We start from the raw sequence: 12,501 nt of genomic DNA, 5'->3' as shown, positions 1-12,501 counted from the left end.
CTTGTCTTCATATGTGTCTGTGCGGGGCCTAGAACACTTCTGGCTCTACGTAAGTAATAACAATAATAAGGCCAAAACTTCTCTGCCAGCTAGTGAAATGAAAATGCTGTACTTCACAGCTATGTCATTGGAGAATTATATTTCATTAGAGCTGATATTAAAAACCTGATGTCAGTTGTGAAATGTGGCTGACTTCAAATTTGCAAAGCACATAGGAAATTTTTTCGTAATGTGTTGTCACTTCAGAAGTCTGGCAGTCCTTTAGGTTCACTCATAAAACTTTAAGCTCTCAAAAGAGGAAAACCCCACAGTTATTTCCCCCAAACTTTAAAAGCTTTACTCCTACTGCAAGTGCTGTTTTTATAATACATATGCAAGTAATGTTCGGATGCTTCAAATGGCAGCAGTTATTGGGACCCTTAGTCTGGAGAACAGAACTGAGTTGTCGTGAGAAACAAGGTATTTCAGACATTCAAGTGACAGCATTTTAAAAGTTTGCAAGGTTTTTAAAAGTGAGCATTTTAAAAGTGAGCAAGGTAGGCAATAGTGGTCTCAATTATTACTGGTTATTAAATACAGAAGTCTATTCCTTTGCCTGTTCTTCTTCCCAATTGGTGGCTTACAGGCTTGCTTTATTGGGAATGAATATGTGCATAGCAGTTATTTTGAATTGGTTTCAGTGGGTCAATAAGCTGCGTAAGTTTCTATGCTAACATTGTTCTCACAAAATTCTGAAATTCTTTTAAACCATACTTGTACTTATTAGTCATGGTGAAGATGTGGGGTACACAGTTGTCAGCTTCTCAAAGTTTCACAGCATGAAACTTTTAAAAAAGGGAAAAATTCTCTTATATTTGCTTGCTAGTTAATAATTATATTTCTGATGCAGTTCGTGAGTAAGGTTCCTTCTGTGACAGTTAGATTTATTGTAGGAAATTGTAAGCAATACATCATTCAGGATGGGTTTTTCTAGTCTGGGTTTTTTCTTAGATGTAGAAAACTTGTGAACATACATACAGTGTAATTTGTAATAGAAAATGATACTATGGTTAAATGAGTAAATTGAAGTTGTTTGTTGGCTGACAATAATAATAATAATAATAATGGTTAGTTTCCTACTGATTTGTTTCCTTTTCTGCTTGGTTAATTATATTTCCACAGTGACCCAAGCTTCACTGTGCTCCCTGCCAAACATTCCACCAGGCCTTTGCATCTAACCAGAAGCAATGTTGGTGTTGTATCACCAGACAAGATGTGTAATAGCAGAGTCTGCCTACTTTTCTTCTATACATGCTCTGATTATAATCTTTTGTTGTCTGCTGTGACTTCTCACCAGATTTTTAGTAAACTTAGTGTCTTTGGGACTTCCCTCTCCCTTTTGGAACTGGCCAACAGTGAACGATAAGGGACAGTGTCTGACAGAGCACTGTTAAACATGCAATGCAAAGCTTACTTCTTTAGGAAGCAGTACTGAATCAACCTTGTAAATCTGTTCTTACTGGTCTGTCTAACGGTTCACAGTATTTCTTACAAATTCATTGCATTTCATGGAATTGAAGCAGTGAGTCACAGTACTGTGAAGGCTGTTCAGCAGGCAGACAGTGGTGAAATGCAAGGTAATCCCTGACCAGGCAGATTTAGCTGTTTCATTTTGAATTTGTCAGCTGATTTGTATGAGCAGGTTGTCTCCAGGGTGAGGGCAAGGAGCTGGATGCTTGTGTGAGGGTTAGCTCAGCCTGTGGGATCAGGACCTAGGTAAGGGAGTTTGTGTTAGGATTATCAATTCTAAGGTGGGTGGAAATGAGACAGGTTGGATTTGGAAAAGTTCCTGAGATGTGCATCTGTTCAGCTTGTTAACTTTGTGCGCTCAGGGACTGTAAAACAAGGGACAAATACTTTGTTTTTCTTCTTTTTTTCCTTTTTTTCTTCTTAAGACATTAAAACACTCTTTGGAAGCAGAAAACATTCTCAGCTTTTATGGATATGTGGTCAGCCAGCTCTTGCTTGTTCCTTTTATAAGCAATGTTACTTAATTGGATGAAGTTGCTTCTCTTTGATGTTAGTGTGTGTGTTTATTCCTACAGTTGCCATGACACTGGTAAGACAGATATGTTCTGTAGATGTGTTTGTGCTCTTATAAGATGTGAAGTTTTATTTTCAGCACTGCATTTGTAGCATGATACTGATTGCATGTTTTGCATACCTCACCAAAGTTGCCCTTATTGAAGTTTTATTATTTCTCATTAGCCATATGTTAGTCTGTGTTACATGCCCATGCTTGCTTGCATCCATGAGAGTTTGTATCTCCTAGGGCCTTTGTATTTTTGGATATTTTATAGATTAGTAGATACTTACAGTTAGAGACATTATGTCATGTTTGCAATCTTATATAAACATAAACCATGGAGCCTAATCTAGCATTTCTTTATACAATTCAATAAGCTTGGCTGAGCTACAGCTTATCTTCTAAGGAGGTGCCCAATATTGATTTAAAGGCTTCAGGTGATGGAGAAACTAACATATATTACTTATACAAGTTATTAGCTATAACTCATTACTGAACTTAGTCACTGTTAAAAAATGCAGCTTTTCTTAAAATAAGGTTGAGCAAAACAACAGCAGCAGCAACCACAGCCAAAATCAACCATTTTACTCTTTTCCCCATATAGTGAGATTTTCATCACGCCAATTCAAATCAAGTAACTTAGTAGTTTAGTTTTACTTTTTGCTACAATAGAAATAACTTCTGGTTAGCCTGAAAAGTTTTTCAACTGAATTTCACAACTGGGAGTATATTGGAGTTTCTAGTAATTTGTGGAGTGGCCTGAGACACACTGACACCAGTGTTGAATTTCAGCTTTCCCCAGCTATGCATGCTCATTATTTTAATGAGAACTATAGCTAAATTCAATGAGAATGCAGTTTTACTGTCTGATGTTAGTCTGTTTACCACAGACGAAACTGTATGTTCTGTTGAGGGATTTCAGGAAGAAACCCAGTCACATTCTACATGCAGAATTCAGGTATAGGATAGTATTGAAGGAAGCAAGAATTTTATAGCAATCTTTTAAAGTAGGATTTTCAATGTTGCTTTTTCCTGCTTTTCTTTTTGTGTGTCTGTCTTTCTGTCTTAAGTAGCATCCCTAAGAGTTGCTGGTAGCTCTCTAAAGCCACAGCTTTGAAGGAAATGGTGAATAGAGAAGTCTACAACTACCAAAGCAGTCATAGCTGTTGCTGGGGTTAGCAGAGTCTTATAGAACATCAAGTTTTTGGCAGTGGATATAAGAAAAATGCAGAAGCATTATGTGCCATTGCAGAATGCAGAATATAAAAAAATCATGTTTTTGAGTTTCAGTGATGACAAACACAGAGGTTGGATAGAGGGTGGCAGCAGCCAACTGTCCTTTATATGGGATATCTACAATTTAACCTAAAAGGTGAGTTGAAGGGACAGAAAAAAACTCACCCCTCTGTTTAGTTTAAAGTTTGTACTGGAAAATATTTAGGGGCCACTGAGTTAAAAGTAGTTACAAATGAAACTGCTACTTTCAACTGTTTCCTTAACCCTCCTAACCTGAAGTCATCCTTTGGTATTTGCACAGGCAGAAAACTCTGCAATAACTTCTTTAAACTTTGCCAAGCGAGGCTATTTAAGGAAGAAGGAGCTAGTGATTTGTGTCATGCCTCTTCATGTTGGTATGTTCTCATGGCTTGTTTCTTTTTTGTATGTTACCATGTGATGAAGAGGCTGTTTTTCCCTATATAGGTACACAACATTTGTTTCTAAACTCTAGACTGTTTTTCTGACTGTTGGCATGCTCAATTGTCATTCAAGTTGACAGAAACGTGAGTAAGAATCAATCCAATCTTGACTGTGGCAGGTGGGTTTGTCAGCATCCCTTCCATGGGTGACCCATTTCCCATTGCAGATATAATCTGAAGAACTATTGCCATTGTTCTGTTCTTAATTCATGTGCTGTTTATAAGCTGGTTCTTGTATTTGTTATGAACATGTGTTCTTGGACCATCTGTAGTTTTGTTGTTGGTTTCTTTTTTTAAGGATTTGGTGTTTATTCCTGCTGCAAAAGGCTTTCATAACAGCCTTTCTTGTGTTGATTTTCTGCACTTATTTATTACTTTGAAATTTTGAAATTTGTCTGCATCACTGCTGTTTCCTAACTATGAAATGGACTTTCCAGTAATCAGGATGTTGATGATTATTTTTTGTTACTGTTTTTAAAATCTTATTGTTTTTCTTTTCAATCACCCTTTTTTTTTTTTTTTTTTTTGCTGATGTATTTATTTTTAAGTGACAGACCATTATATTAAGTGATACAGAAATCCAGAAACTTTTTCACTTCTTCAGGGAGTATGCTATAAACAGTCTCTGCTTGTAAAAGAGGAAGACTATATGCTGTCAACGAAAAGGAGGTACATTTCCCATTTAAGAAACAAAAAGCTGCAGATTGTCTGAGGGCACTTGGGGCTGCCTCCTTCCAGGAGCCCTAGGCAAGCAAGGTGAAGCACAGACACACACATAAACCAGGCATCAGAGTACCTGGGACCTGTGAGGCTTAATGTGGAATAATGCTGTTGTTTGCATACAAAGGACTCTCGTTATCCCTGAATGTCCAAATCCTGTCTTCTGAACTATACTTTAAACACAATGCTTTGCTTATTCCTAATGAAATTATTTGTTGGTATTTAGAATTGTGTGGTGCCTTTTTTTTTTTTTTTTAAGCAGTAATGGTGGAAATCATAAGAGCACTGAAAGATGTTTTGCTCTTTAAATTTAAAGAAATAGTAACATCAGCTCAGTTGAGCTCCCAGATTTACATCTGGCAAAAGAAAGATTACATAAATATTTTTCCCATGCTTGGAAAGAGTTGGTCCCCAAAATTTCATCAGGCTGCTGTGTACAGGCCTCATTCAGCCTTGTGTACCCACATTGACCAGAAGGGCCAGTGTCTGTCTTGTCTTCTCTTGAAGTGATGTGTTGGATCAGTTGAAATGTTCCCTTGTGTCAAATTTACCTCATGAAGTATTGCTTGGGCCAGGCTGGGGATAGGAAGAGTAAGCATTAAATTAAATGTTAAATTCTTCAACCGTTAATAAACTAAAAGTTGGTGACTGCAGAAAAATGCCTAATGCGTTCTCCTCTAAAAAGAAGGAGGTTGGAATTCAGAAAATCTTTTTTTTTTTTTTAATTTATTTTCATGCTTTCTGTGAGGATTGTTTGGTCTGATCCTGGTTCCTCTGTTTGTGTTTCTGATACAAATGCCTTTCATTCTTCCTCTAAATTATACCAAATGCTCAATAGGAAGAGCAGATGTTTTCCAATTATAAAAGAAAATATATTGAAAAGGGAAATAAAGCTAGGAGGGAATTTTGGTTGTCAGGTCACTCTTGCACAAGGAACATCTTAGGTTATGTGAGCACAAAGGCAAATGGGGAATCCCCATGAGTACATTGCCTCAGGTCCTCCCAGGACAGCAGAACAGGAGCCATCAGTCCACCAGAGGCCAAGCTCCACAAGCCCAAAGAAGCACAAGGGCACAATGGCAGGCAAAAGCCCAAATTGAAGACTCCAAGGAAGGGACATCTGGTCTGGGCCCTCCCCAGCGCTGCCCTAAGTGTAAACTCCATCCAGATGAGTTGATGCCAGAGCACATTTTAGACTGAAAGGGTTTGCTGCTGAGGTCCTTGGGACACACATTGGCATGCAGGGCAAGAATATATGAAGATTACACAGGTCTTCTTATAGTATGTTAGGGGAGGAACCAAAGGCAGATGAAGGGTAAAAATCTCCTAATGAGAGATGGTAGATTGGCATTCATGTACATTTCTAGGTTTCGTACAATGGCAGGTGAGCAACTGGAGCTTGAGTTAGTAGTATTAATATTAAAGCAGGGGAAGAAGGTGAAGTGACCAAGCTGACATTTTTGAGCATTGACAGTTAAGCAGTGACAACCCATTGTGTTCTTTAAGCCACTAACGTACTTTTCATCCTCCCTGTAACCCGTTATGTTTTGGCTATTCCACATAGAGCTGTAATCAGAGTCCAGAATACTCCAATAGCAGAATTAAATAGAACACAACTTCCATCTCAAGATGGATGTGCTTGTAGCAATTATTTGCAGAAAAATGTAAAAAAAAATATGTCTATGAATTCCAAATATTGTTGAAATAACACATGCAGCTTATTTTGCAGCTGCTTGCAACCACCCATTTGCTTGATCATTAGCCAGTTTAGCTTGTTAGAATTTGCCCAGTGGCTAGTTTTTATTCATCACCACTCTTGTAAAAGCATCTATTAATCATGGTTACTTTCCTTTGAATTTTAAAATCTTGATAGGGAGGATGACCCTTTTTTTTTTTTTTTTTTTTAAAGTTAAGAACAAAAGCTGTTTCTTTGCTTCTTGCCTCTTTTTTTTTTTTTTTTTTTTTCCCCCTACCTCACTCTTCCTTAAAGCAGAATCTTTCAAGACAAGTTTCTACCTTTGATTTTCCTTCCTTTGAAAAACTTTTTGACTATTCAGTAAGAAAAAAGACAGAAGAAAATTCTGCATGGAGAAAATTCAGCTACTTACTAAGCTGTCACCAAATCAAGATGGAAATCTAGAGAAGCAGAATAGTTTAATTTGGAATTTGGGTGAACTAGTAATGGGAGAGGATGGACAAGTTCTTGTCTTTTAATGAGCACTAGTGTCCAAGTCTTGAATTTTATGTCTTTGGTAACAGAAGTTACCCTGCAAAACACCATGAAGGAAGGAATGTGGAGGAAGCAGGACTTTTGTCCTTACTTTAGGAAAAAGTGCTGTTTTTAAAGTACAGAATCTCCAGCATTAACTTTAATACCATACAAGATTACTTCATTCATGGTCACTTGTTGAGGTCAAATGAATGTAATGATAATGTGTGCTTGATTTTTTTTTTTTCTTTGAAGTTTTTGTGTAAGCTCCTGTATGAGAATGCTGTAGTGCAGGTCCATCTGTTTAATAATATCAGGTGCTGATGTTAAATTCGGCTGCTGCTTTTGCAGCAGTTTTGATGATGGATTGTCTGGAATCTGTGAGTTCTGTCCTCTGGAACAGGGTCAGTTTGAAGCCTGTCTTTACAGGTGTACTATTAAATTGGGTAACTGAAGCAACATCTGAGATCCCATTTGACTCAGTGGCTATGTGAAGGCCTTCTTTTTTTTTACTTTGAGGGTGACAGAGCACTGGAACAGGCTGTCCGGGGAGGTTGTGGAGTTTATTTCTCTGGAAATATTCAAGATCTGGCTGGGTGCTTTCCTGTGCAACCTACTCTAGGGAACCTGCTGTAGCACAGAGGTTAAACTGAGTGATCTCCAGAGGTCCCTTCCAACCTCTATAATTTTGTGATCTCATCGTGCTGTCGTAGCGTTTGCTACAAGATCTTTCCATCAGTGGAAACTGAATTTCAAGGATAGTTTTATTTGCAATTGAGCAGTCCTTCAGGAGGGAGCTCTATAATAACTTGTTTAATGGGTTAACTCCTTGTTATATTATACTGTCATCTCATTTAACTGATGGCTATCGGAGCTTCAGATTATCAAGACCGTGTCTTCTCCTGGTACTCTCTGCTGCATTAAATTGCGGTAATATCAGAAAAGCAGAGTTGGGGCTGAGCTAATGACAGTGCCCACCACTCACAGAATTGCTCCTTCAACCTGTGCCTGTTTCTTGTGAAAATCTATATTCATCCTCAAGAAATAATATGGAATATGCATTCTTTAGGCTGACTTCACATACAGTTAGTTTGCTTTGGGTTACAGTCTTGTCTGGCTGTTTTTTTCAGTTGCCTATCAAATGAAGAGTTGGCTTAACTCAGTTCTGGCCTTTCATCAGAATTAGTCAGTGATGAGGGAAAATATTTATCAAATTTGTCTTTCTTTAGTTCTTTCATCTTTGAGTTTGTAGAAGCCCTCACAGACGTAACACATCTTCCAGGTAGTTGTGGAGACATGCAACCAACATCCACATCATAAATGAGGTCATTTCGCCAGATTGTGAAAGGTTCACTCCCTCTCCTATGGACCATGTTTTTAGGTGGTAACTTGAAAATATTTGGTTTATTCCTTTGCATGTCTTACACTTTCCTTGTTCACCTTTACTAACTTATAAAATAGCAGAGCTGGATTACAGGAGGCACATAAGCCACACTTGAACCTCTGATTTACCTGGGGCTGTGCTTGCATCAGAATAGAGACAGGAGCATTGGCTGACTCTGTTTAGATCAAAAAGATTTCAGGATGAAGCATGGCTCTATATGAAAAACAGTGTCCAATAGTGACAGGAGAGCATGTTGTGTTTAATTTTACTGAGGCTGATGATACGCTCAGCAGAGATTTCTTTTTCTCGTTTTATTTGTGTGTAGACTAAAGAAGAAAATACTCTCTGGGCTTCTCGCAGCTTATCAAAGTCACCTAAAAGTCAAATTGCTTCTTTTGGGGTGTTGCTTTCCTGGTCTCCATCTATTCTGCCAGGAGTTTATTGAGGCCAAGAGTCTGGCAAGGACAGATTTACCACATGACTTCAGCTGGGTTGTATTCAGGTGAATGCTTCGGAAACATTGCTCCTTGCCTGTGTAGTGAAACCACTCTGCAGTTCTCATGTTCCTTTCACATCTCTCAGAATTGAAATTTCCTTGTCATTAAAAGCAACTGCAACGCATGCATCTATTCAGTCCCACTCTGTTACTTGACTCAGTATGCAGGGTGAAATTCGTAGCATGAGCAGGCAAAAGCTGCCATTGGAGACATTTTCCCATCTCCTTAACATTCACTACAGACAGCTTTTCTCCATTATTTCCTTTTTCATGGCTGGGAGACAGTTCTTGTTCGTGGTCATATATCAACTAGGAGGTCACGCTGTGAGTTAAGGATGTGGCTACTTTTATTTCTCTTTATCTGAAGAATGAGAGGCAGCAGGCAGTATTCAGCTGCACTGAGTGAACAGTTCCTGGGTTTGAAAAGGAAGCCAGAAACTCCAACAAATGAGTAGCTCTGTTTTGTTATCTGTCCTAGGTGAATGCAGTTCACAAATCCCCTCCATGTTCAGTGCTTCTGTTGTATTACTTGGGATACCAGCTTCACAGTTACTGCTTCTCTTATAGAGAGATCTGAAAACCTGATCCACACACATAGGACATGGAGTTACCACCAGTCTTGATAATGGATGTTTTTCTGCTGTTTTCTCCTTGATGGAAAGCACACTGAGTTGATTTTTTACAACAGACCATTTGGTATAAAACATTCATAAGGAATTAAGAGGACCTTGGGTAATGCCTCTGCCAGTCAAACATTTTAGCAGTCAATAAATTAATGCCTGTACTTAAAAATCAGTCTCTCATGAGATTAAATCCAGATCTTTTCTTGTATATCAGAGACTGGTAGGCATTTTTTTTCAGTTCTCAGTTCTACATTTTTGATTCATATAAACTGTCCTCAGAGACTTCTTAAAACATCTCTAACAGTTCTTACTGTGGGCAGAGACATATTCATGCAGCCATGTCAGCTGAGCTGGAGATAATTCCAGAGGTGTATAAGCACTTCTTTTTTTTTCTTCAACTGTAACTTAGCAAAAAAAAAAAATCCTCTTTTTTTTTCATGCAAAAGCAAATGTTATTCTTACTTTTGTGCGTCTTATTTTTCAGTAAGTGTTTTCAATACAGATATTTTCTCTGTGGAGTTGAGAAATAACGTTCAAATAATAGGGGTCTAGAATACTGCTTTACATTTTGAGAAGAAAGACCAACTCAGTTATTCAGAGGACAAGATACTGAACTGTCTGTAGACTTTGTGGCTTAACGTTTTTGGAAAAAAGTCAGTTATGTATGTTATACTGATGTTAAAACTTGTTTACAAAGTATCATGGGAGTGAGAATGTGGAATACTTAGAAATCTTAAGGAATATGAAATTCTGGCCTTCAGGAGGATGTTTTCAATGTTCAGCACTTGTGGAAAAACTATTGCAGGTCATTCTGAGAGTGATGCCTCCTATTTGTCTTTTAACTACAACAGTTAAAAGAGCATCAGAGCACGATTAGGTGAATTCTCAGCTGCAAAACATTATTTTTCAACATAGGTACCACCACTAGCTATGCATTTTTGCCAGCATTGAACAAGAGCCTGTTTGCTGCACGCATCAAAGTCTGAATCAGTGACGGTGCCCCACTGTTGCTACTGACACTGCTGAAATATAAAATAAGAGGCATTACTTTTGGAGCCCTCTTCATAGCAGCTCAAAATACTTTTCAGGAAGTTCAGTCTCAGTTTTGTTCTCTGTTTTTTAATGGAGAAGTTTCAGTAACAAGGAATTAAACTTTGGTCCCTATAGACTCAATAGGAAGTTTGCCGTTTAATGCAATGTGACTTAGATTTGGCTTATGGTATTTATGATCCTTGGCCTGGATTCTTCTCTGAGTTACACCAACGAAGCTTGAAAATGGTTTGCTGGCTATTGACAGTAGTCTGCAGTGGTGGGTTATTATAAATAAAAGTTCTCCAAAGAGATTTAGTATTTGTTGAGGAAAGCTTTGGGAGGATTGTCTTTGCTGATCCCACTTCTCAGGCACATTAGAAAAGGAAAGATGAGGCATTCCTCAGGCAGTTGGGATGGAGATGCAGAGAACTTTGTACCTCAAGCTTACTGAGCTTTACCTAGGCATCACCTGAGAGCGAATATGAAGTATGCTTCCATTTTTACTGCTTTCCCGTTTGTGAAAATCAGTGGTGAGATATTATTTGACATGTCTCTAGGAAGATAAATCTTTGTCTTGGATGTTCTTGCAAGTCTGTACTGGCTGTTGAAATGCGTCTTTGAGGATAGAATTGCAGGAGGATTCTGGCTTCTGTTACTGATGATATTCTAAAAGTGGTTCAAACACTCCCAGTGTGGTAGTCAAAGCAAGCAAGTAGTTAATGCTTCAGCTCTTCCAGCTGCTTTGGCATTAATTAAGAGGGGTGGAATTGATAAACATGTTAATTATTCTGTTACATTTTTTCCCCCAAAGTAAAATTCCCAAGTTACAGGAAGGTTATGGAAGTATTGCAACAATGCTCTTTAATGAGAAATCTCAGCAGCAAGAGGATGAAGATGACTATCTGTAATGGGAATGCATGACTTACTACCAAACATCAAGAAATATCCATAATAGGAATTGTGTTTTATAGCCTTTTTAATATGAAGCCAACAGATCTAACAATCCTGTTACACAACATACTTATGCACTTCGCTAAGTTTTGATTACTAGACTCCCCAAAGAGTCTAAAAGAAAGGAAATAAAAAGCCCCTGACACTCGTGTTGCTGACCTCCTTCCAACCTGCTAGCAGTTCTTGTGACATTTTTATTGTTTGGGGAGCAAAATACAGAAAACTGTCTGCAAGGACATTGGATCTCAGCTATTCTGCACTCTGCTGTTGCTGGAGGCTGTGAAATTTGCACTTCATTTTTGGAATGCAGCTTCAGACATTGGCCAGGAAAATACTTTAAAAATGTTCTTTACCTAAAATTGTGGGCGAATCCCACAGGGTTTTTAATAACTTATCTTATAGTGTCACTCTGGTTACACATGAGAACCATTAGTAATGACATGTTCTATCTCCTGCATGATGACAGAACTTGAGAAACACTGTTCTTTGGAAATTCACATTAAATATTTTTCCATGATTCACTTGACTGTAAGTCTTGTTATTCATTTACTTTTAAAACACAATACAAAAGAACTTCTTAATCACTGGAATGAAATGTAGTTGATCTAACTGCTGTGTTGGTTCAAGTTTTTTTTGATTTATTCTGTTTAGCCATAAATACATGTAATGGCCTTAGGATTTCCTCGTGCTAAGAGAAAAATCCCTATATAAGTCAGAGGCATACCGAGGACTGCCAGCAGAGCTCATCACCTTGCTAGCTAAAGGATGGGAAGAGTTGGCACGTTCAGGTGAGAGGCTACAAAGAAAGCAAGGACCCAATCAGTTTTAATACACATTACAGAGAGATGCAGAGTGGTACAGTTACAGGAATAAGCAGATTGATTTGCTTGCTATCTGAGCTCAGCATGTTGTTATGAAGACTTCCTTTACTATTTCTGTAGGTGCAAGGTAGAAATAAAGCAATGCATGTATATAGGCTTTTTCTCCCCCACCTCATTTTTTCGTGGCTAATAGCAGTGGTGGGTTTCTGCAGCCGTCAACTCAAGTCTATCTGCAAACTCAGCCACCTTTTTGTAGTAAAGGTATTCTAAGCAAGTAAAAAGTAGAGTGAAGTAACTTCAGGAATATGTGTGTTTCCCAATTTGTGCTTTGAGTGAAACATATGTGAAAACATGGCATAGCCTTGTAATAAAGCGAGTCATCTAAATGTACATCATTGGCTTATGTAGGGCAAACATTCATTTTTGTCGTGTTGTTGTTTGCTTGTTTTAAGGCCATCTTTTGCGCTCTTCACTATTTTCACTTTTTCTGGGTTTGAATTTGG

General features: G+C 38.1%; 2 protein-coding genes across 5 annotated transcripts in view; one reads left to right on the top strand and one right to left on the bottom strand.

The window, feature by feature from the left end:
- CMSS1 (cms1 ribosomal small subunit homolog) overlaps nt 1-12,501 on the top strand; it is a 228,872-nt gene that overhangs the window by 159,556 nt on the left and 56,815 nt on the right. The window contains exon 1 of one of the 3 annotated variants that reach the window (XM_090151385.1): nt 3,192-3,437. The exons of the other annotated variants lie outside the window; for them this stretch is intronic. Coding sequence (XP_090007511.1) covers nt 3,410-3,437 — 28 coding nt within the window. The 5' untranslated portion in view covers nt 3,192-3,409. Of the gene's footprint in view, nt 1-3,191; nt 3,438-12,501 lie in introns of those variants that run through there. 3 annotated transcript variants of the gene reach the window in all.
- The window catches only part of FILIP1L (filamin A interacting protein 1 like), a 194,920-nt gene that overhangs the window by 155,624 nt on the left and 26,795 nt on the right, over nt 1-12,501 (bottom strand). The gene's annotated exons all lie outside the window — the stretch shown is intronic.

The sequence above is a fragment of the Phasianus colchicus genome, chromosome 1 (genome assembly GCF_987193195.1).
Source record: "Phasianus colchicus chromosome 1, bPhaCol1.hap1.1, whole genome shotgun sequence".
NCBI lineage: Eukaryota > Metazoa > Chordata > Aves > Galliformes > Phasianidae > Phasianus > Phasianus colchicus.
This window is presented reverse-complemented; position numbering and strand designations above follow the sequence as displayed.